The 26282-nt window shown below is 38.4% G+C and overlaps 1 protein-coding gene across 1 annotated transcript in view; it reads left to right on the plus strand.

Moving 5' to 3' along the window:
• Positions 1 to 26282, plus strand: part of JAKMIP3 (Janus kinase and microtubule interacting protein 3) — a 1929353-nt gene that overhangs the window by 938195 nt on the left and 964876 nt on the right. The window contains exons 6-7 of the mRNA XM_044056811.1: positions 13994 to 14113; positions 22877 to 23023. Of these exons, the coding sequence (XP_043912746.1) occupies positions 13994 to 14113; positions 22877 to 23023 (267 nt within the window). The remainder of the gene's footprint in view (positions 1 to 13993; positions 14114 to 22876; positions 23024 to 26282) is intronic.

A 26282-nucleotide genomic window follows, 5' to 3' on the forward strand; every position in this document is an offset into this window, starting at 1 on the left:
GACCCCATGTGCAAAATGGGAAAAGGGGTTGAGGATGGATTATACACATTGACCCATGACCTTAAATGAATAAGGAGATAACATTTAAATGCATCAAATAAAATAATGGGCACATGGGTCTGCACATCATATCCCTCCAGGGACTCACCCAAAGAGTTCTGTAGAAACTCCTTCAAGTCAGACCTCCAAGCAAAATATGGAGGTAAACTTCATACTTAGGCCAATAAGGAGCCAATTTTAGTAGATTTTTTGACATAAGTTCAATGTGATCTGAATATAAAAGTGAGGCTCTGTATCTCTGAGGAACAACAGATTATCAGGGCAGCATTTATACAGCACCACCTATTGCACTATATTTATGAAACTGCACTTATTGCAAGCATTCATAACCCTGGAAGATGCTGGTATTTGTGTAGTCACGGAAACCTGGTTCAAAGCTGCAGAGAGCACCCCAGCTTTACCTGGTTACTCATCCCATCATATATTCAAACCCCAGACTGTGGGCAGCAAAGTTAAAGGAGGTGGAGTTTCAATATATATATTAAAGACACATACACCTTCAGGCTGGTCAAACAGTATGACACACAGGAGACACTCCAGGTGCAGTTAACCATTGGCAAGACCCCTATTCAATTCATACCTAGCTACAGGCCCCCAAATATGACTCAAGATGCCCACTTCACCTATTTGGACCCTTTCAAATATATCAAGATTCAACCCTTTACCCTGATCCTGGGCAATTTTAACTACCCAACCATAGATTGGAAAAAGTACTCATGCCAGAACACAAATGCCCAGAGATTCCTCTATTTTATCAATGCAAACAATGTAACAGCTAGTTGTTATCCCCACAAGAGGTGATAATATCTTGTATTTGGTATTAACCAACATGAGTAACCATACAGCACCCCTACAGTATTATACTCCCTGTTAAGACCCAACCATAAAGTGGTCACTTTTGATGTCACCATCTCTCCTGACCCCCCTCTAGCTAGGGTCAAACAAAAAACTTCTCTAAAGCTGATTACAACATCCTGAAGGATGGTATAAACAGTTTCACAGCCCCCTCCCCCTCTGTAGGAACTGGCACCAATGTCCAAATCTACACCAAAGTACTGTACAAGCATTTATATAGATGCATGTAATCAGGAATACCTAACAGGACAAAATCTTCCTCCGCAAGGAAGAGTAAACCTGTCTGGTGGTCATCTGCAATAAATAAACTATATAACAAAAGGAAAGAAATTGCTGTCAATGACCAAGAAGGAGTAGGTGACCAATTGGAAGCAATTTCTCCTTAGCCTGAACAAATAAGAGCACTAGTGAAATCCTCTAAAGCCAACTTCGAGTCCAACTTGGCCACATCTAATAGAAACAATCATAAGGCCTTCTTCACATATATCCACAATCTCAAAGGAAGCACCCAGATCTATTCAGAACTGGTGGTCAAAGACGCCACATACACAAATGCTGTGGATATAGCCAACCTACTAGCTGACAGATTCAGTGAAAACTTCACCCCTCTGTCCCCCATCAGTAAATCAGGACATCCCCAGTACCTGCCCCCCTCTGGTTATCTATAGGGAACAGGTCATTACTGCCCTCTCAAAGGCAAAAAATACAGACTCCATGGGACCCGATAACATCCCAGGCTGCATCCTACATGAACTCAGGCATGAACTTGCAGCACCAATACTCAACCAAAGCCTTTGTCCCAGCTGAGTGGAGGGAAGACACTGTCATCCCTTTACACAAAGGTGGAGCATCCAGCAATCTGGGAAATTATAGATCCATCAGCCTAACTAGCCTGATCTGCAAGGCCATGGAATGGATTATCATGGATTTCATTAACAGGGACATTGGCAACCTCCAAACACTTGACTCCACACAGTTTGGCTTTGTCAAGGGGAGGTCATTAATCTGGCTGACTTCTTTGAGACAGTCACCAAAGCCATGGAACAGGGGAAGATGGTGCACGCCAACTACCTTGACCTGGCCAAAGTCTTCGACACTATTCCTCACTCGGGCATAATAGATAAACTCTCTCAACTAGGCATCAATCCATATGGTACCAGAAGGGTAGCAAACTAGCTCACTGATAGAACCCACCTAATCAAAATATGGGAAGCCACCTCAAGCAGTAGACCCGTAATGAGCGGTATACCCCAGGGACTGGTCTTGGGGGCTCTGTTATTTGGGATATTCTTCTCTGAGGTGCAGACCAAAACCAGTGGACTATGGCTGACAAAGTTTGCAGATGACTGCAGGCAGGGTGTGATCATCAGTTCCCCAAGTGATATGCATGTCCTCCAAGAGGATCTCACCCAAACAAATAACTGGTGCCAGAAACATGGCCTCAAGCTGAATGCTAAAAAATGCATCATCATCCCCTTTGGGGAGAGTGGCATTCCTATATATTATCACATTATTAACAATGTCCTAAGCATGCAGTCAGTCGTGAGGTATTTGGGCACCCAGGCTGATAGCAACCTGACTTTTGACCATCTTGTTGCTTCCACTGTACGGAAAAGCTTTCTACATGGCACACCTGATAAGTAAGGGTATCTCATCCAGGGACATGGAGGTCATAACATCCCTGTATTCTTCCCTTATAAGGCCAATTATTGAGTACAATGCCCGCTTCAGCATGTACCTCGTAAAGCACATGCAGCAGCTGGAGAGACCACAGAGGTTCCTCACCAGGAGAGTCCAAGGCCTCAAACATCTTCTATACACAGATAGGCTAAAAGCCCTGTCCCTCTAATCAGTTATGTACATCCTCCTCAGTGGAGATCTCTGTCAAGCTTCACTCGAGTAGCCCCCATGAATGACCTCAACCTGGTCTGTGACATCAATAGGAGTTGTTGGTGGGACAGATTTGTGTCCCAGAGACTCCCCCATTTGTGGAATAGAATCCCTCTCCACGTCAAGCAGAGTACCTAATTATCCCTTTTTAAGCACGACCTGGATAACTGGATTGGAAACAGAAAATACATCCCTGGGATTCCACCTGCATCCCTGCTGGACAGGAGCATTGGGTACTGACTTGTCTAAATATGGGCTAAACTCTTGGCTAGGCTTATAAGGGCCTCAGGGCCAATAACTGAGTAACGTCTTATGATCCTATGATCCTATGTTGTCTGCTTTGTAAAAAGCTCCTGCTTGTGTCATCATGTACTGCCTCCAAATCCCTTACCCCACATTAAGCAAACTGTTTTCCTTACTAATGTAGAAAGGATAAACAGACATGTTTTTTACCCGTACACTAGTACCAAAACCATAGCTACAAACGTAATGTCATTTGTGAAAACTAGAGAACCTTGAAATTTATCAGTAATACAATGAAAGATGTACCTACCCTTCTTTGTACACATCATGGAAAATTAAACAATAGGTCATACAGCAATGCTTAAAAGCTACAGCAGGCAAGGCCTCAACATAATCATCAAACATATGTAAAACCTGTAAGTTCTGTGCCCCTTTGTGTAAGAAGGCTTTCAGTCTGTGCTATTTATGTGATGAGTGGGATATGGTTAGCACTAACTCACAGCCATCCATGACCAGCTCACCATGCTGCACAGGGAGGAGAGGCATGCTTCCTGGCAAGGTAGTAAATCAACAGAATATGACATAAATCAGCAGAATACCCTTGTCCCCTAAACTGATGAGTTTAGCACAGTGTGACTTTAATGCAGAAATCACAAACAAATCAAGGTGTAGAGAAACCATCCACATAATTAGCTAAATAATAGTCATTCAAGAGTGTACATAGTTGCAAAATGAAACCCAGCAGACCCATATGGCAAACAATCCTTTTTGAATGTCGTAATATAAAAACAGTAATGGTCTATGCTTATTGTGTGAGACGAGCAATATGTTAAAATAATCTGTATTGTGTTTAACCAAAAAGCTGAACAAATTATCAGAACTAAGAATAACAACCCCTAGAAACATATGTATAGACTGTAAATGGAGACCTCATGACTAGGCAAAAGAGAATATGATTTGTCACTAAGAAGAAGGAAGCAGTAGAGAAAGAGCTTACAGAGTAAAATAAACACTCATACATTGCATGAGCTGTCTCATCGCTTGGCACATTTAGACAACAAAATCAGAAGCTAATCATGGTAAACATTATTCTGAAACAGTAAGATATGAGGATGGTCTCTCAAAGTCAACACCCTTCTCACTGCTTTACAATAATTGAATAAATGAAAAGGTAACACACACACCCCCTAACATGTCCTTCACCACATCATGTGCACTGGGGAGGGGGAGTATCAAAATACTTAGTCAAGAACTCCTAAAATTGTATTTATTTTATTCATTTAAGTTTAATGACCAGGGAAGTCCACTGGGCCAAGAAGAGCCTGTTTTCAGTGGAGGCCCGGGGAGAAAAGCTCCACAATAATTGCAAGTTACATTTCACATGTTACAAAAGGACATAGTTCACACAGCTAATTAAACATTTACAGATACGCTCCATGATATTTGTAATTGGCTTGTCACATTGTTACAAAAATGAAAAGACATAATTCAATACAGAAAGTTCAGCATTTACATAAAGTGAATATTTTTGTTATAAACTCAATTGTAGGTTTAACATTTCAAAAAATATAGCTTCTAACCATTAGTAGGGTAGGAAAATATGCATGGAGAGGGTAATAGTGTATTTGAGATTAGAGAGTATAGTACAATAGATATTAGAGAGAAAGCTAGATTTTAGTAGGGGAGGGATTGTTTTGGGTGGGATAAAGGAATATAGAGGTAGTTGGATGAGTCAGTGCAAGGTGGAATGGGGGGGGGTTAAGTTGGAATGTGGCAAGGGCATTTCCATTTGGAAGAAAGATGAGGGAGTAGCTGAGATTTGAAATTTATATGGTTAGGTAGGTTGCGTAGGTGTATGGGGAGAGAATTCCACTGTTTAGTTAAGGAGTGGGATAGCAGTAGATGGTCAGGAGGTCATGCAAGTTTGTGGACCTGAAGGAGATTTTGGTTTTTGGATTTGAGTGAGCGGTTTGAAATGTAAGGTTTTAAGGAAGTAGCAAGAGCTGGGCATTTGGCAGGTTTAAAGATGAACTTGTGGGCAATGGTGAGTTGTAGGTAACTGAGGTAGTTGGATAGTTCAAGCCAGCTGAGGGTGAGGAGGGTGTGGCAGTGGTGGGATGAGTTTTTTGAATTGGTTGCAAATTTAGAGATCTTCTGGTAGCAGGATTCAAGTTTGGACTGAAGGGCACAATGGAGATTGGTGAAAAGAGGGGCACCCATACATAAGGGAGGGGAGTAGGAAGGTGGATGCAAGAGTTTGACAGTTAGAGGGGCTTAGAAAGTGGTAGTGCCTGTTGAGGAGACCTAACTTTTGGTGGATTTTTTTGATTGTGGAGTGGATGTGGTTTTCAAATTTTAGTTCTTCATCAATAATGATGCCAAGAAGCTTGGTGTTGGGAACAATTTCAAGGTTGTTTTGGCTCTGTATGGTGAATGTGGATTTGTCAATGGAGTTTTTGGTAGGGGAAAAAAACATTAGTTTGGTTTTATTTGCATTTAGTGCCAGATGGTTAGACTGCATCCATGTTTCTGTTTTGGAGAAGGCTAGTTGGGTTTTTGCTAGGAGCTCAGAGGGGGAGAAGGCTGAGAAAATGATTGTTGAGTCATCTGCATACTGAATGATAGATGAGTCTGGGATGGATTGGTGAAAGATGTTAATGAATAGGTTAAAGAGAAAAGGGCCAATAGCAGAATCTTGTGGGACACCTGTGGGTGTAGGAAGGAAGGGGGAGGTTGAACTTTTCCATTGGACAGTTGTTGGGGGTTGGACAAGTAGCTGATAAAACAGGCAATTGTGATGGGAGAGACATGTAGGGTGGAGAGTTGGGATATAAGTAGGGTGTGTGAGATGGTGTCAAAGGCCTTTGACAGATCTAGGAATAGTGTGGATACAAACTTGCCTGAGTTGCGTTCAAAGTTTATGGTTTCAAGAAAGGAAAGAAGGGCAGTCATGGTGCTGTGGTCAGGACAGAAGCCGTGTTGGGTGGGGGAGAGGAGATTATTTAGAGTTACATGTGCCACAAGTTGGGCTTGTATTGTTTTCACTGTGGCAGTAGGCCTGCAGTTGGTGGTATCAGTATTTTTGCCACCTTTGTGGAGGGGGATGATGTAAGCATGGGGCTAGATAGAAGGGATGTATGATTCCTGTCTTGACCTATTTATAAGAATAGAGATGGGATAGGCAATGCTGTCTGCAGATAGTTTGAGGAAGATGGGTGGAAGGTTGTCGGGTGCATTGCGACAGGGTTTGAGTTTGAGGAGAAGTCTTTTTATAGTGCTTGTGGGGATGGGCCTGAGTCAGAAGGATGTGGAGAAAGGTTGATGATTGGGGTGGTGTTTGGGGCAGAAGGGGGTGGTGGTGAAGTAGGGGGGGTGGAAAGGAGGCTGATAGTTTAGCTATGCAGTCTATGAAGAATCAGTTGAACTGGCTGTTTCAAGGTTGGAGAGGTTGTGGTCTGGGTAGGGGTTTTCTGTGTTGCCGGGATGCAGCATGGATGAGATGGAGTCCCAGAATTTTTTGGGATTTGTTGAGTGCAAAGACTGGAGTTTGGAGTAGTGGGCTTTGCAGTCTTTAATTATTAGACCTTCTAGGAGGAGCAGCAGTCGCCAAACAGAAAACAATCAGTGAGAAGGTTATTAACTACAGAAATAAGGCAGCCTATGATTTTGGTTTGAATGTTACCTTTCTGTTTGTTTTTATTATTTATGCACCAATGGGGAGCTGCAGTTCACTGAGAAGTAAGAAAATAATGTAGTTATACGAGGGGTTTTAGAAAGGGGCATGCAGTAAGAGCACACTACTGAGGGATGCCCATGGGACAGACAGAAACAGAGTGTAGTCAGGCAGAGGTTTTTAGTATTTAAAGATGGCACCACAGCTCAGGGGAGGAATACGTAAACTCTCAAGAGGAAGAGGGAGGGAATAGACAGGATTAACAGCACTGGGAAGCTTGCAATAAGATTATGTTAGGAGACCAAGAGAAGGGGGGCTAAGAGCCAGGGCTTGGAGAAAGCTGTGAGCAAACAAGTTTGACAGGGCTAGGAAACTTACACTAGAATTATGTTAGGAGAACAAGTAAAGGGGGGGGACTATGGACCAGGACTTGGAAAAAGCTGTGCAAAGAGAAAAACAATCAACCAGCTAGCCCAGTTAAGTACTTAAAGGTGTCTGTATATCTGTGTGAATTCAAAAGCAGATTTTGTAGAGCATCAGGGAAGTAGAATATAAAATAACTATAAAGCTTTGGGAAACTGTATATATTTGTTACAATAAACAGGAGAATAAAATATAAGAATATAAAAGAAATGTGATATACATGATAAATAAAATATAAGAATATAAAATAAATTCAAAGCTTTGGAAACATGTATATATTTGTTACAGTAAATGGGAGGAAAAAGGGGGGGGTCCAGTGGTGTGCACAGCAGAATAATCACAGAGAGAAGATTATAATAGACCTACACTGCTCACAGTCTGTTGATAAAAGTAGAACTTGCAGTGGCTTTTACTGGGTTGTATGGGGTTCTGCTCTCCGTTTTCTTGTATGCAGGCAGTTGCTTCAGGTTTTTTTTTTTGTTGGACCTTTGAAAGTTTTTAAGGGAACTGCTCACAGTCTGTTGATAAAAGTAGAACTTGCAGTGGCTTTTATTGGTTTGTATGGGGTTCCGGTCTCCGTGTTCTTGTATAAAGGCAGTTGTTTCTGTGGTTTTTTTTTTTTTTTTGGACCTTTCAATGTGTTTAAGGGAAGTTGTGCACACTACTGAGGGATGCTAGTGGGACTGACAGAAACAGAGTGTAGTCAGGCAGGGTGTTTTAGTATTTAAAGATGGCACTGCAGTGCATTTGATCAAAACTACATAAAACCCATTCATATTTCCTGTTTGGCCTGTCCAAAATTGCAATGTCACCCTACCCATAAAACGTATGCTGTAAAAAAAACAGACTTTTCTAAAATTTAATCCCTTTACGTGCCCAAGCCATAAACCTAGTGTGCTTCTTTTTTAACAGCTGGGAGTGATTATTATCAGCAAAACAAGGCATCCTGCTTTAAGACAATAACTGCATTTGCCATTTTAAATCAATTTCTTTAAAATCTGACATCCAAATAAGAATAACAATAACAAATAAAGATGTTCACATAGCTGCACAAAATCGGCTCCCTCACATGGTCAAATGAAAGTAATACCAGATTCCATTTACTGGTTAGTCATTCAGGAATGTGTTCAAAGCACAAAATAGACTCTATAATGCAGTTGAGGCAGTATTTATCCCTTTAGCAATATGCATTTTGTAGTTTTATTTTTGTATACTTTTCTTTATTTAACTATCATTTTTTCATTTTTTTTAAATGAAAATACAGCCAAATATTTACTCCAAAATAAATGTTGTGTCTTTCGGCTTATCCCGGTTAGGGGTCGCCACAGCGGAACTCCGGTCTGCTAATGTTTGGTAGTGGATTTTTATGTGCCGAGTTACCAGCCCTGATGCACAACATTCAATGAAGGCACGCCCATTCACACATGCCTCCACACAGAAGAAGCTCTAGCTGAGAATCGAACAAATAAATAAATAAATAAAATAAATGTTAAGCCAGTTGGTTATTCTGCAGAAGTGAAGATGTTGGAATCTCTAGCAGATGTTTCCATGGATCCTTGCAAATGTACCTAGTTACTTTGTCATTCTTGGTTTCTTGATCCATCCTTTCTTTATTTTGAAACTTTTCCTCCTACTGCATCTGTGAGTTCAAACATGACTGAGGCCGCATGAAGCGTAAATTTAAATGTACATGATACATCACCAGCTTAATTTTCTTTCGTTTCAAAATTTGTAACTGTGACCACCATGACATTTTTTCCCATTATAGTTTTTGAATAATCATTATTGAATCTCGTTTTTAAACCATGGTAAGTGATAATTGGAGAGGACCACAATGCATATACACTATTTCTTTTTCTTTGAAGGAGTGGAACCCGACAGTCACTGGTCATGTCTTGCACCACATGTGATTTAGGATGAACAACCCTTCTTAAAGCTAAATTTTAAAGAGGGTGGAAGCCATGTCTTCAGAAATTAAATTAAATTACAGTGTTTACATCTCGCTCTCCAGCAGACCTGATACTCATATGTTGTGACTTTTCCAGAATTCTTTTGGTCATTGAGATGCGTATGGAGTTACTGGGAGAAATGTAAGAGCAAGCGGGTTTGCATTTCTGTTTATTTTAGACAAAGGTTAATAACTGGCACAGAAGATTCTGGGTTATCAGTTCTGCTGCTCAAGTATGACACTTCTTGCTTAACTTCTCACACTTGCAACTTCAGAGGTGACCTCTGTTTGGCATACAGAGCAATCTCAGACCCTGCATTGATGGGACTGCTGCATATCGGCAAGTCAAGCTCCACTCAAGTAACCCACACGCGTGACCTCAACCTGGTCTGAGACATCAGTAGGACTTGTTGGTGGGACAGATTTGTGTCTTAGAGACTCCCCCATCTGTGGAATAGACTCCCTCTCCATGTCAAGCAGAGTACCTCATTAACCCTTTTTAAGCGGAACCTGGATAACTGGATGGGGAACAGAAAATACACCCCTGGGATTCCACCTGTGTCCCTGCTGGACAGGGGCATCGGGTGATGACTTGTCAGAACATGTACTAAATTCTCAGCTAGGTTTTGTAAGGGTCTCAGGTCCTATAGTCTAGTAACTTCCTATGATCCTATGATCCTACAGATTTTGTTGAAATATTTCCTTTAGTTGCTAAATAGAATTTACTAATATCATTAAATCCATCGTAACAGACTGCAAGATGATCTAGTAGTAGCAAGCAACATTTCAGTTCAGTTTCTGCATACAAGCTGCTATGCCAAAACTTAATTAATTGTAACTGAAGCACTGGATATTATAAATGAGACTAACAATGGAGGTGGGATCTTTAGAAAAGGAAAGTGTTAATTTACATAGAAACATATGCAGGAAATGAGCAGTTTATGTAATATCAGAATGAATGATAATTGTCCAGAAGAAAGTATATGTATGCTGCAGGAAAATGATGAAACATGTCAATATGCTTTGTTTTATTTTCTGTTAATATATGCGTACCCATGTTGTTTAAATTCTAAAGTAATAAAGATGTTTAACAAAGTTTTGAAGTGTGGTTTTGGCATTCACTGTATTTTATTTCATTATAAATTTCCATTCTATGAAGCAGAAGAAAACAGCTTACAAATATAATAAAGGCAGAGTCAGAGGTGTAGCTAGTGTTATGGGCACACAATATTAGGGGGTGTGATTGACAGATCCCGATTGCTCTTCAGTGCATTATCAGCATTCATTTCTGAATGCTGGTATTGTATTTGTGGGTAGATCTGAAGCAGTGCTGTGCTTCATGTGTGGCATAAACTGTAACAGCTGCTTACTGGTAAAACCAGAAGCAAGAATAGCTACCTACACCTCTGAGTAGTGTAAAAAATGTCAAACATGCAGTACAGGTACAATCATAGTTTTATGGGAGCTACAGACCACACTGTATCCACTGACAAAGATGACTGTCAGTTTAGACACTCATTATTGCAGCAACTATCAGCTTTTTATAATCTGCTATTCACTCTACACTGTTCTGTTTTTATGTTAAAGAACCATTTGAGGGGACAAACTTACAATACTTAATTTTTAGCTGCTAGACTTGTTTTACTTTAGGAGAAACATGGTGTATATGGGAGGCCGCGGTGGTGCAACAGTTAGCATTGCTGCCTCACAGCAAGAAGTTCTCCGGTTCGATCTGCTACATTTTGAAAGGACATTTAATTAAAAAAACTGTTGACCATAAATACAATACAGAAAGGTGTTTTGAAACTAGATCCCACTTAACAATCATTTTCTATTTTTCCAAACCTGTAAATGATTCCAAAGCTAGGGACTTAACAGAGAAAATAATTTGCCTCACTTTGAATAAAAAATGTTGTACATACCACATTCTGGGAATAGCTAACTTACTATTAAGAAAAATGCTGCTTCATAGATGTATGAGATGGATATCAGAATGCATGTTATACTATACACAAACTAGAACTATTTTCAAGGTATGAGCTAACTGTGTTATCTAGTAAAGGTAAGGTTACTTCATATTGCTGGGCCCTATCTTTTTCCCCTGTTTTGAACATTCTAGTTCTATTTGCTTACCAAAATATTCATATGACTATCAGGGCCAGCCTTACGTAAACTGGCATCCTAGGCAAAAAGACTCCATTATGCGGGGGTGGGGTGGGGGTGGGGGTGGGGGTGGGGGATCTGAGGGCCGATAGTGCTCAGGGCTGAGGTGATTATTAATGCTATGTTAAAATGTATTGATACAGCCTTGGTGTGTGGGGGTCCCAAGCCCCTGTGAGTTCTGGTCTGGGTATTCTGTGACACATTTATCTCTCAAAAAAATAAGAGATGACAAACTCAGCAAGTGGCAACAGGTTCACTAACATTCAGCTAGACCACTCCCACCAAGCAGTAGCCACTTCTTTGCACAACTCAGACATCTGATTGTGATAAAAGAGGATGACATGAATTTCATGTTTGATCCCAACAAACAGTTACCACACATTAAAATGTTACACATTGTCACATAATCACATTAGTCCTGTAAAGCCAAAATGAAAAGTAAACAGAAGCAAGCAACTAGTCATTTTCATCTGTAGAAGACAGACACAGTAATTATGCCTACTCTGTCTGTTTACATCAGTTAAATAGTCCATCTTTCTTTTCACAAATGCACACACTAGTTCTGCAGAGGCAGATAGTGATTGTTTAAGGTTATTTAGATCATTTACTTTACTGTATATGGTGGGTGGCCATGGTGGTGCAGCGGTTAGCGTTGTCACCTCACAGCAAGAGGTTCTCCGGTTTGATCCTCGGCTGGGGTGCCTTCTGTGCAGAGTCTGCATGTCCTCCCTGTGGCCGCGTGGGTTTCCTCCGGGTGCTCCGGTTTCCTCCCACATCCCAAAGACATGCTGTAGGTGGATTGTACACTCCAAATTGGCCCTAGGTATGAATGCATGCATGTGTTTGCCTTCTGTGGAAGGTTGGGCGACGGGCTGGCAACTCGACACCGTAAAACTCCACTGCCAATCATGAGCAGACAGGTGATCTGCCACGGCAACCCCAAACCAGGAAAAGCTGGAAAAAGAAGAAGACTTTACTGTATAGGGTCAGTTACTTTCATCCTGCCAACCCCAAACCTCACCAAACAGTTATACCCCTATTTATACATTGGTAAATAAGAGTCATACCATTTATCAGGTCAAGATCACAGAGTAGCTACTTTATACTTTCTGTCTGCTATAGATTTACTCCTATTTATGGATAAATATACTGGCTTGCAGTCTGGTTTCCCCTTTGCTTGATTATGAGCCTGCATACCTTCTAGAATATAAACTCCTGTTGTCTGAATTTTAAGCAGGTTTTACAAGTACCTTTTTCCTAATGAAAAATTCTCCAGACACTGTCTTGAATTGGTGTATAACCTGTTCTTGCTATTTCTACTGCAGGAACTCAGAAAGGTACTCAGGCAGTTACTCAAAATCTAGTTAATCAAAAGCTATGGAAATAACTTTTGATTTGAATGTTTTTTTTTTTTTTGATAAGCAAACAAACCCTTCATAACACCCATGGAAGTTTCTACTTTTACAGCTGCAGACTTACTATTAAAAAACCCGAGTCCTCACATGTCATGGAAGGGACAGTGTCCTGACTGCTGTGACTTAGTCTTGAATTAGAAGTTCAGCCATTTTGTACATTACAGCACGACGTGCCAAGAAGGAATTGTTTGACTGCCTTAGTAAAATATAACTTATAAAATAAAATAGCTCCTGAGTAATCCTCCATTTCTTAATCTCAGGTCACTTTATTGTTATATAATTGCATAATTTTTCTTTTCTTCAGTGTAAAATTACAGATCTAAATCCACAGGTGTATCAATGATGGATCTTAGATTTGCCTCCCTGTATAATTGATTACTGTCTTCATTTTTTGTAATTTTGAATATTGCTAGATTTTTTGCAAATGTTGTTGTCTTTTCTTTTCAGATAAACCTGTTTTCAGCTTACTGAAGTAGTCTATAATATTGAATATGCTGAAAATATTCTCTTAAATTTGTAACCTTTTTGCATTTTTCTTTTGATTTTTGTTAAATTGCTAATATTTACTGCATACATCATCTTAAATGTTTTATTTTGGAGTTTTTCTCCCTGGGCCTCCGCTGAAAATGGACATGTATCCAGTCGGACTTTCCCGGTTAACAAATGAAAAATAAAATAAATAAATAAATAAATATTTCAAAAAAATTTCAGACCTTTTTCTTTTTCAGCGTTGACTGCATTAATCTTCTGCTTGGATTTTAGCTATTTTTGTGTCACTAATAACCTGTTGTTCTGCTTAGATAGCTTCAGTAGCTTTATAAAGTCAATAAGTAAGCATTATTAATGTTGCTGAAACATAATCTGATAGCTCAAGACACATCTTGAAAAAATATATCAGTTTTCCTGCAGTTTATAATATATGTTATGAAAATTGCATTGCTATTGTTCAGCAACCTACTTCAAACACAGAATAAATGAAATATATTTCCAATACTGTTTTTTTATGATTCAGATTATTTGATGACAGCCAAGAATGCTTTTGTGCAGAATGTTTTGCAAAAATTGTGTGTCTTCTTTCTCTGAAGATCGTAAAACTGGAAATGCTTCAGCAGGATATGCAGACATAATTTATTTTATGCCACTATTCCTTCTTAATGGTGTGATTTTGTGATGTTAAAGATAGTAATGTGAACAATATTAGTGTTTTCTGTTTATGAAAAGAAAGCACATGAAATATTTTATCTCATTTAAGAATGTCCTGTCTGGATGTGGTCCTTTGCTTTTCCTTGATGTTCAGTTATTTGCAGTTGATTTTTGTTTCAGGAACAGCAGCTGGATGAGAAAGACACTCGACGTTTCCAATTAAAGATTGCAGAATTAAGTGCAATTATTAGGAAACTGGAAGATCGAAATGCCCTACTATCAGAAGAGAGAAATGAGCTGGTCAGTAACAAAATATGTTTACTTATTTTACATGCATTCCATACTATCTTGTCATTCAAATAATTGCCAAAGTATATAACATACTTGAATATTTCTCTCATGCAGTATGTGAATGTGTACTATAACAAAACATCTGTGTCTCTGCATTTGCTCTTTTTTAAATAAAATGTAGGAAACATTTAAAATAAGACAAGCTATACAATATTAAGATAAAGCAAACAGCCAGGTTATCATTTGCAAAGAAAGTGTTATGAATTTCTTTCATGCTGTGCTTCTCTATTTTACTGTCTCTTTCACTTTCTAGTTTTTGTCCTGCAGTTTTGATATAGCAAGAGATGTGTGAAGTTGCATTGCATCTTTACTATCTGGTTGTTGTACAGCCCAGTGGTGGTCCCGTACAGCTTTTCATTCACTGTGTGGTATCATTTAGAAGCTTAATTCTTGTAATACTGCAGCATGTGGATGACAATTAACGCTTATTTTAGACTGATTTTAGAGATGTAATGACTATAAACTGATAACTCTTTAGTTATATGTTAATGTATACGGTGTAAGTTATATGCTAACTTGTACAGGATGTTACTTATTTTAAAATAAATGATCAACTACTGTAACAGTGAAATAGTAGACAATCGCAAAATAGTCCATACACGTTTTTTAAATATACAGGCATCTAGTAATAGATGTGGATTATAAAGATCAGAACCAGTATGTTTAAGGAAACGATGACTGGCTTGGACTCAAACTGAATCCCTTCAAGAACGATGGTAATAATGTCTACATGGGTCAGAACCACCAAATGGTATTCTGTGTATTCAAACCTAAATAAATTAAAATTATGAATTATACTCGATATATCAAGTGTCGAGTATAATTCATAATTTTAATTTATTTAGGTTTGAATACAAGACCCCTAACTGGGAAAAGCCGAAAGACACAAACAAACAGACTCGATATATCAAGTGTAGCATATTCCATGCTACAGTGGACAGCTTTGTAATAGATGAGCTGTCACAGAATGGGATTGACTGTCATTACTTGAGTGTCTAAATCCTCATCTGGTTGCAGTCTAATCTTAAATCAGCAACATTGCTGAAGTCACTCAACACAGCCAAACAATTATTTTTTGCTGGGGACAATGTTCCTCTGTACCCCTAATATGAGGGCAAGTGCTTATACCCCCAATCTTTTAAATATATCTACTCCAGGATTGTACCCAATCAGTGTATAGGAAAACAGTAGAAAAGAACAATAAATCTCACCTTCTCTTTCTTTTCTGACTGTGTAATACAGTTCACATGTGGCCTTGGAAGTCTCAGTTTAATCAAAGGCCAAATTCTAACTTTGCTGTTGATATTCTATGGCTAACTTTTCTTACCTGTTACTACATGTAGGTTTCCCAACAGAATTACTTGAACTCATCCCATTCAATAGGGCATGTCAAAAATATAGCTATTTTTACAGATCATTTGAATAGTTCTGATATTGTGGAAGTGCACCTGATATAATTCAGCAGGAATAACACTAGCGTAACAATTGATGTCCTGTATTGAAGACTTTGTATATATGTCATTCTGTTATGGCATGCATCTGGGTTCAACTCTATAAAATAAAATGGGTCACAGATTTTTTTTCCTTTGGTGTTTGGTTATACTACTCAGTGGACATTTTTATGCTCCTATGACAAGCAGTACCTGAACAACAGAAATTAGTGTAAAACACGTGACATTGCATAGCCGGAATTTAAATAACTAATAGAGTGCTGTCAGCTCTGCCTTGGCAATGCCAGAGAGATACCATTCATATATCCTAGCTTTGCTCTTAGAAATATAATTGTACTTAACTTTATTCTTGGTGTCTGCAGACTGTTTAAAGTATCACAAACTAAAATGATTAGAAAACAAAATTTTGTAATTGGCCTAATGTACTGGTATTCCTGCCATGATATATTGAAAACAGACTTGCTTTTTATAATTTCATTTTTACTTTGCAATAACTTCTAAAACCTGCGTTCATGATAACAAATGAATATGTCATAATTAAAACTAAAATGTCGTTGCAAGAGCTGAGATCAACACATTACTATAACTTGCATGCAGAAGTAAGAACCTGAACTACAGCCAAGACAAACACGTATGCTGTAATAATATGGAAGATAGCATTTAACAAAATAAGAGATACAGAAAATAAGATATTAACTGCAGCAGTGAAGAACATAACAGAAATGCTATAAATAACACAACATACACGTTTGGACTTTAAATTAAAAAAAAAAACTGCTGCTCAAATGTGTTCTGTGAAAGATACCCTCAATGTTAGTAAAGCTGAAATTATTAAATACTTAAACACAGCTGTTGTATTTGTGAGACATGCGTATGCAGTACATCTACAACATCGACTGATCTAATGATGGCATGTGACAAGTATTCAGTGTTTAAACCACCTTTATTTAAAAGTTATTATATCCGATGCCTCTGTGAAGCATAATACAACTTTCAGTGTGCTGACCAGATATGCTGGCCTGGTTTGCCTGTGCTGTTAAGAAATAAATAAACTTAAATATGAACATTAAATAGGCATGGTGCATTAATTGATGGACTAGATTCCACCATCCTATAGTTCTATGGAAATACTAAATTCCAGTTTTGCCCACTTAGTATGCTATCATGCCAATGGGCAGACTAATGTCAATGCATGACCACAAAAGAGCACCAGAAACTGGACATCCCCACAACACAATTTGCAAGCCAGCAGGGATATTTCATACATGACAGGGAATCCTCAGTCTTGCATGATGAATACATTATGCATGGTAGCTACAAGAGTGGCATGAAGGTGAGATGCATTATATTAGCTCAGTTTGAATAAAAAAAGTGCTTCAAGCTGTCCCTAGCATAGAAACTGGATAACTCAAAATGCACAGTACTGAATGTGGTAATAGTCCTCCATTTTCCTAACTTCACATTGATTGCACCTCAGTATAGCACCATTTTATGTTGGAACTGTTACTGCATGCACTTGGACTGAACAACAGATAATGCCTGTAGGACCAGTTTGAAAACACAGACACAGATCTAGCTATGCCACATAGGCACATTGATTATAATGGGCAAGTCCTTTACTTAGGCATTTTGCACAACAATATAAAATTTCTACGAACTGTGGTGTAGGCCTCAAAGAGCCCTCATTAATCTATGTGTATTGAGGACTCCTGAAGCCCTCTTTCAGCTGGGGTGTGGAGTTACTGCTTGGTGGACAGTATTAAACAATGTAAAATTCCTTTTTATAATCCTAGGGTAAGACTGCATGACATTTGCATGGATGCTTTATTACAATGGCCTGTGTCTGTGGTATGTTCTTGCACCCTGTGTACTCTATAATACATATAAACTGTTTCCATCTACATAAACAAGTTGCCTCAAATTTCTCCCACATACCAGTATTACTTTATGCATCAAGCATGATACTATAGCACTTGGATCTGTTTCTCATGGTACTACTACAACAACTATAATCTCACTTCCTCTCTTTATTTTTATTTATTTATTTATTTAAATGTGTTGACTAGGAGTGTCCGACTGGACATAGGTCCATTTTCAGCGGAGGCCCAGGGAGAAAAGGTCCACAGTTAAAATAAACAGACAGTATATACACTGGATTACATAGTGAATAACAATTTACATAGCAATTACTTACAACATATTTACAGATGAAGAACATAGTACATCAGTAGACAACTAGAATCTTTATCTGTGAAGTGCATTCCAGACATTAACAAATGTTACAAGAAGAAGTTCATGCTGTATAATAAGTACTGGCTCATGAGCATCTGAGCTTGCTATAATCAAGGTATTTAGTGGAGTGGAAAGAAAGATAGTAGTTGGATGGGGTGGATGATATTAGAGTGGGAGTTGCAAGGGCATAGCCAGCATGTTTTTAGTTCGCTTTTTAGTAAAGTTTTGAAGTGGGTGCATGATGGTATGGAGGTAATTGTGGGTGGGAGTGAGTTCCATAATTTGGCTATGGCGCAAGAGAATAGTGCTTCACCAGCAGAGTTATTGGCTTTAGTGATCTGCAAGTGATTTTTGCTGCTGGATCTTAGTGGTCTGGTGATGCGATAGGGTTGGAGTAAATTCTGGAGGGATGGGACATTTAGTGGATGGTTTACTAGTTTGTGGGCAAGTGAGAGTTTATACCACTGAAGGAGGTGAGGGAGTTCAAGCCAGCCCAGTTCAGCAAGTGAGAGACAGTGGTGACTACGGTAGGATGCCCCTGTGGCAAATTTGGCGAATTTGTTGTAGCAGGTCTCTAGCTTGTTTAGATCACATTGCCTTAGGTTGGTATATATTGGAGAGGCATAAAGTAGGGTGGAGATAAGGTGGGAATTAGCTATTGAAATCTTTGCTGCTTTGGTGAGAAATTGCTTATTTCTGTATAATGCTCCTAGTTTTTTGTGGACTTTTTTATAGTCATGGATATGTGAATGTCAAATTTTAGTTTATTGTCTATTTCCACACCTAGCAATTTGGTGTGTTCAGTTGGGTATATAGTGGTGTTGTCTTTTGCCGTGATGTTAAAGTGAGAGTTGTTTTGAGTATGTTTGGTGGGTTGGAAGATGAGTAGTTTAGTTTTGTTTGGGTTGAGTATTAATCGGGCATCAGATAACCATGTTTCAACAGAGGAAAAGGCTTCCTGTGTGACTTTTTGCAGTTTTGGTAGGGACTGGGCTGAGCAGATGATGGTTGAGTCATCTGCGTATTGTATGAGTGTGCCATGTTTGGTGGCAGAGGCTAGATTATTGGTGTAAACAGAGAAGTGTAGGGGTCCAAGGATGGATCCTTGGGGAACCCCTATGGAGACAGGTAGTTGGGGAGTCATACTGCCATACAACGAATTGTTGGCGGTCAGACAGGTAACTCTGAAACCAGTTGGTGACCGATTGTGAGAAGGTTAGATTATTGAGGACAGAGATAAGTTGTTTGTGTGGGACCATGTCAAATGCTTTAGATAGGTCTAGGAAAGTAGCAGAGGAGAGATAGCCATTGTTTTTATGCTGAAGGATAGTGTTAGTAAAGGAGAGTAAGGCAGTGGTGGTGCTATGGTTTGGTCGGAAACCATGCTGAGTACTGGAAAGGAGGTTGTTAGTAAGGAGGTAGTCTGAGACCTGAGAGTGTATGCATCTCTCTAGTATTCTGAAGAGTGGAAAGAGAATAGCTATGGGGCGGTAATTGGTTAGTTCTGTGGAGGGTCCGCCTTTGTGGAGGGGAATTATATGTGATACTTTCCACAGTGTGGGAATGTAACTTTCTGACAGAGATTGGTTAATCAAGATGGATACTGGGTAGGCCAGAGCATCAGCTGCGATTTGTAGGTATTCATTTGGGAGGCTGTCTGCTGCTAATTTGGTGGGTTTAAGTTTAGTTAAGAGTTTTTTGATGTTGGAGGCAGGTACAGGAGAAAAAGAGAAGGCAGTGGGGAGATTACTAGTTGAAGGTGTGGGTTGGAGGGGAGGGGCGTTGTGTTGTTTAGCTAGTGATAGTATGGTTTGGGTGAAGTGTGTGTTGAATGAGGTAGCAATATTTTCTGAGGAGTGAGGGATGTTAGGAGGAGGGGTACTCTCAAACATTTCTTAAAGTTTCATCTTCCTGTTGTGCCTTTTAAAGTTGATGCTGTTTATCAGTAATTCATGCTTATGTTTATAGAACTTGCCTCTTGGTGGAGGGTATAGGTTCCTCCATGAAAAATATTTTAATTGCAGATTCCTCAACAGTTCAACAATTTACATTGCAAAAGACAGCTATACACACAAATCACCTCCATGTTCACTTTCTCTGTAATCAGCACAAGTCACTGCCTTGACTTACCTTATTCTTACTCTGAATGGGTGTGTCAACCTGCTCCTCTACCCTTTTTTCTAAATGTACCATTTTGATATACTTAGTTGCTGGATTATCCCTCCTCATGCACTTTCCACAACTCTTTAAAAATGAAGAAAGTCTTTCCCCTTTGTTACATAATGAGCTAAACAGGGGGGCAGAGCCACAGAATTCCAACAACTTTTCAAGAACTGTTTGTACTTCTGCAAACTTAAGTGTATACTCTTTTCTGTAACCATGGATGCAAATGAATTCCACTTTGTGGGTGTTACTGATCTTATTCTTACCTGACAGGGGGCACTTGACAAATGAAATCATGCTTCCAGAATATAGCAGAGCTTTTAACCCCTTCCTTCTAAAAAATACATTGCATTTTAATTGCTGTGTTGCAACACAGTAATGCAGAGCTAAATCAGATATGTTAGATGCTGGAACTAGTTCAGTTAAAGCATGCATTTCAGTTTTCACAGTTCTGTCAGAATTATTTTCTTTAGTATTAGTAGTCCAGGAACTCAACCATGTGATCCCACTCTTATATTTGTAGCAATGCAATTTATTGTAATAATATTACTTGCTGATTTTTGTTTCACAGAAGAAGGTGAAATTCTTATCACAGCTGTAGCCTTAGAAGTAGTCACGTCATTTTAAGCATGTGTCATTAATTAAGAAGCATTCCCCTAAAGTTGCTAGCCTATCAGATTTTTTTTAGGATCTCCTTTAAATAATCATTTTCTTATATTTGTAGGAGACATTATTTTAAACTTGTCTGCTGCTATATTCTATCATTTTACTTTACTGTTGCTATCAGGTTCAATTTGTTTGTGTCTTTCCGCTTTTCCCGGTTAGGTGACTCCACAGTGGCACTCTGGTCCGCTAATGATTGGCAGTAGATTTTTACATGCTGAGTTGCCAGCCCTGATGCACAAACTTCAACGAAGGTATGCCCATTCACACATGTCTCCACACAGAAGACGTTCTAGCTGGGAATCGAACAGGACAACATCTTACTGTGAGGCGACAACGCTACTGCAGCACCACCACTGCACAACCTTAAAACATGTTTTAATTAATGCATCTCTGTGCTTAATGATTTACCTACATTAAAAGTCCAAGTATGAAATTTTATTGCTAGTACCTCAGAAGTTATAACTGTCCAGCTGAAAAGTTCTTTATTTAGTTTGCCATAGTCTACTTAATCAACTCCTTGCTTGTTTATTTCCATTTGGAAACATGACACCAAATATTACTCCAGGTTATCATCCCTGGTTATTTTTTTTCCATAGTGGTTTAGTTCTGGGTTTGGTGCTGGGTTTGGCCAGTATGTTGATCAGCACAACTAACTGTTGCTGTAGTTGGTTAGTCCCCACATGCTCATAGGTTCATAGGTATTAAGCTAACTGTCCTTGTAGACCATTTTAAGCCTTGCTAGTGTTCCTTAGAAGTGAGACTTAAACCCTCTTCCTTGTACCTGAGAGATAAACACCTTAACGTTATGCCAAACCACCAACACTATATCTGTCATATATATGCCATGTCTGACATATTGATGTCATACTAATTATCAACCCAGTTTACCTATTTTAGAATGGCAATGGGACCATTTCACCTACAGCCAATGTGGTTCAAGAAGTTTTAGAAGAATTTCTCCATGGTTGCAGTCGGCAGTAATCCCAGGAATATTGCAGTCACAGCGCTGCAGGGAATTAGTAGCACATTATACTTGATACTTAGCAGCAGAGGAACTGCAAAAATCTGAAAATTAGCAAGTCTCAAACTTCCCATGTGCATGCCACTAGTATAGGTCCATGTAGACACTTCAGGAAGGAGATATATATGTGTGTGTGTGTGTGTGTGTGTGTGTGTGTGTGTGTGTGTGTGTTTGTGCGTGTGTGCGTGTGTGCGTGTGTGTGTGTGTGTGTGTGTGTGTGTGTGTGTGCGCACGTGTGTGTGCATGTGTGTGCATGTGTGTATAAAAAATGAGAAATACAGATTTATTTTCACAAATCAAAAGAAAGCCAAAGACATATTACGGTGGCTTTATCCAAGATTCACAACTACTCCATGACAGAGATTTTCTTGAGAAACAAAAGTCCAAGGTTGCAGACTTCTCTCAGGTATAGTATAATATTAATATTGTAAGCAATTATCTCCCTAATATAAAGTTCACAGTTTAGCCCCAAATGAGCTCTCTCACTCCTTCAGATGATCCTCCAGTTGAAGAATGACTTTCCTAGTTTGATGGTTTTAGGCAACCTCATTTTATACAGCCATTCTTGATGATCTCTTAAACCTTGTTTTCTAGCTAACAACTGTGAGGATATTCCCATACTCCATACTGCAGTACATTTAAAGCAGCTTTTAAAACTACAGATGTTATAATATATAGATTTGAGTATGTGTGAAACCCCTTAATGTTTTTAGAGTTGATAAATGCAGTTTGCCCCCCACCAAAAAAGCATACCATCTCTGTTCTTTGACTTCACTTAAATGATTATTGTTTTAATTTGTACTTACCACCTGCCTCAGTTTACTATTGCTGAAGTTCATCTGCAGTGTAAACCATGATTTAGCATTGATAAATGCTTGCTTTAGAAATTCTTATATGGTGTCTTTCAAAGTTACAAGGCAGTCTGCAAAATTACGCATATTTAGAAAAAAACATCTGACAGCAAGTACAACAAAGTCAAGGAGTATTAGTTTTGAGGCTGTGTGTTATTACTTTCTCAAGAAAATAACCGAAACATCTTTGGCTATCTTGTTTTACTATTTATATTATTTTTTTCCTTTGATGGTCTTTAATCTTGCTGTTTTCATTAATGTTTAAGAAAGAAATGTATATTTGTGCTGTGCATATTTCAATACTCCTGATGCCACTTTTCTATTCCAGCTCAAGAGGCTGAGAGAAGCTGAGAGTCAGTATAAACCACTACTCGATAAAAACAAACGTCTCAGTAGAAAGAATGAAGAATTGTTGTACACATTACGCCGAATGGAAAACAAATTGAAATTTATAACACAGGAAAACATAGAAATGGTGAGTCACATTTAACTTAAAATAGTCAGTGTGGCTAACTGAAGGACTAAAGGACACAATAAACGCAAATAACACATAGCAAAGTGAATTTTTTCCCATTAAGTAAGTGATTTTTGCATTCTCATTCTTGTCATTTTTTTGTCAAATGTCAGATATGTGCATCATACTTTCGAGTTCATGAACATTATCTTTAGCTTGGCAGCTTTGCATTTAAATAATTGGTTGTATAGGAAGAAAATCTTGCTGTGAAATCAGTTGCAGATTAGCGCAATAAGTTGTTATGCAAAGCTTTTCTATTGTAGGTAGTCGTGTTAGAAACAATAATGCATATTTTTACTTGTAACATCCAAACCAAAATTGCTGTTAGCAATATCAACATCATAATTACATACGTTCAAAAATAATTCTTTTTTGAAAACCTTTATTGAATTATCACATAAGACATAGGGAAGCATAAATTTATTTAAAAGAAAGAAAACCATATTAACGTGCTACCAGATACAAACATTATATATGACACATATTCTTTTGTATAATTATCATCAATCCAACATTACAAAAAATGCTCAATTCCTGCCTTTCGTTAAACCTCACTCCTCCCAAATATTACCGTGCATGTATTGTTCCCAGAATTAACTATTTTTTCTATGTAATTTGCGCCTACCCTTTTCTAATGATTCCCACTTCCAGTTCTTTTCTCTTTGTTACAATATTCAATCACTTCAAATACAGTTGTTTTAGACTTTGATTTCCATTTTCTAGTATTTGCTTTTTTTGGCAACTATCAGAATTAAATTTAACAAGGTATTCCTATGTGTAGACAATTCAGATCCTGTATTCCAGCTCAAAAAGTAGTTTCCTTATTACACTTACTAACTCACCCTGTATTTCTGACAAAGTACTCTGTAGGGAATTTATAAAGTCTCCTAAAACATATGTTCCCAGTTAATGCTTTCTCCCCATAAGACCTCCAGCATTTGCCATCTACCTCAGGAAACATCTTTGGAGTCTACTTGGGGTATAAAAATCCATATGCAAAAACTTCCAAGCAAAAAATTCTAATTTTTCTATACTTTGTTGCATATCTGATAGCCATACATATGTTTTCTTGAAAATTGCTTATCCACTCTATCTTCCCAATCTTATCTAACCTCCTCTAATTGATTACTATAGCTTTTGTGCAATATGTTGCATGCCCTACTAATTATCCTTTTTTGACAGCAGCTTAAGTTCTAGATCCGGAGCAGGACTTTCACTTTGGATTCCCCTATCATTTTCTCTTTGCCCATAGTCTGAAATCAATCCCTGAGAAGGAAGACAGTCTCTAGCATGCAGTCCAAATGTCTTCTTGGCCTCATCACATTCTATTACCTTTCCCTTTCTAGATGTTTGTTCTCAGTATCTTAGTTCTTTTTTGCCAGTTTTCTACAGTGAATCCCTCCTTGCCTATTCTCTGTAATCCTAATTGCAGACATCTCTATTGGTAAAATCTCCTTTCTCCATTTCTGTGTTGGCTTAGTTCTTAGAATACTTTCTGCTACTTTGTGAATATAATATTCTGTATGGCTATTAGGGTCTATATTAGAACATCGAAGATTTAACAGTTTGAATCACTAAAGGTCAACCTTTAGTGATTGAACTGGTAAAACATTGAATGTTCAGAAAAAAAAAATAAAAACAACAACATAAAAAATAAACAGTGTAGGCAGGGGGGCAAGCCCCCTTGCACCCCCCACGTGGGGGGCTCCCCACTACTTAAATATACCAAATCTGAGACTACACTACATTGAAGTAAACGGAAATCTCCCCTTACGGAGATTTCCGTTTACTTGTTCAATGTTCTGCAGTTTCGCTATTTTCGTGTCGACAATGTCAGATTCAACATTGTTGGCTTTCAAGAATTTGATATAGACCCGGCTATTACTATTCTCCTTAGGGATCTGCATCCAGAATTCCCCTTTCTCCTTATTACTTGAAATTTACCTTGCTTTGTCATCATCCCTTTCCACTTTGAATTAAAGCTTTCAGCTTGTGTTATGCATAACTGTGCAGCTCTAAAATATCCCTTCAAACCGGGTAATCCTAAACCATCTTATTCTTTTGGAAAGATCATATTATCCCACTTGATCCTTGCCTTTTTTCTCTTCCAGATAAAATCTTTAAACTCCTGTGTTAATTACTGTCTACATCTTCTCTTCCTGTTGATAAAAAATATGCCTGGCCTGTATATAAAGCGAAGGGACTAAAAACATTTTTACTGATAGTGTCTTGCTAACCATATCCATAAATAAGAACTTTCAGTTTCTCAGTTTTTGTATTATCTTTTGTTTAGTCTCTTCCCACATATCCTTAGCTGCCATAACAGAATTATTTTTAATCCATACTACAAAATTATTTTTATTGTATCCTCATAAATTTGCTTATTGCTGAGCCAATTAATGTGTGGGTACATAGCTTACAACTATAGCCTTTGTTTTATCTTATTCCAAAAAGTCTTGAAACTGTCTCAAAATGTTCCACATTACTGAGATGTCCTTTTCTTGTTTTATCAGCTACCAAATAATATCATCTGTGAATGAAGTCAATTTTTCTTAGATTACCATACCAATTATATACTTGAATTTCTGAGTACCTTATTTTCTTTGCCAGTAGCTCTAAATATAATGCAAATAATAGAAGAGAAACAGGCACCTCTGCCTGGTTCCTCTGTTCAGACACAATGTATCAGAGTGTAATCCTTCCACTTTAATTTTTGCCTACGATCCATCATATATTGTCCTAATAAACCTTATTATTGTATCAGGGAATGCAAATGCTTCCATTGCCCTACTCATAAAATCTCAGCTTACTCTATCGAATATTTTCTCTTCATCAAGACCCACCATCAACAGTAGTATTTTCTTACATTCTGCTTTCCTTTGGATCATCATTGTTCTATTAATGTTGTCAAATGTTTGCCTCCCCTCCAGAAAACCACATTGGTCAATATCTGTCAATTGTGGCAATACCTTTGCCTTTCTTGTAGCTATTGTAGGCATAAGCACTTTATAACCATGGTTTAAAATTTAAATGGGCCTTTATGAAGCTGCGTCTCATGGGTCTTTACCATCTTTAGGTATTACAGCAACCACAGCTTTCTTCCAGGATGTTGGTTCTTCCCCTCCTTTTAAAATACTGTTAAACTGTTTAATAAAATCTTCCAGGTCTTTATCAGTTTTCCCTAGCTAGCTTTCAAACTTCCACAGGAATGCCATCTATT

The sequence above is a fragment of the Protopterus annectens genome, chromosome 14.part0 (assembly GCF_019279795.1).
Source record: "Protopterus annectens isolate FY-2018-M chromosome 14.part0, PAN1.0, whole genome shotgun sequence".
NCBI classification, from domain to species: domain Eukaryota; kingdom Metazoa; phylum Chordata; order Ceratodontiformes; family Protopteridae; genus Protopterus; species Protopterus annectens.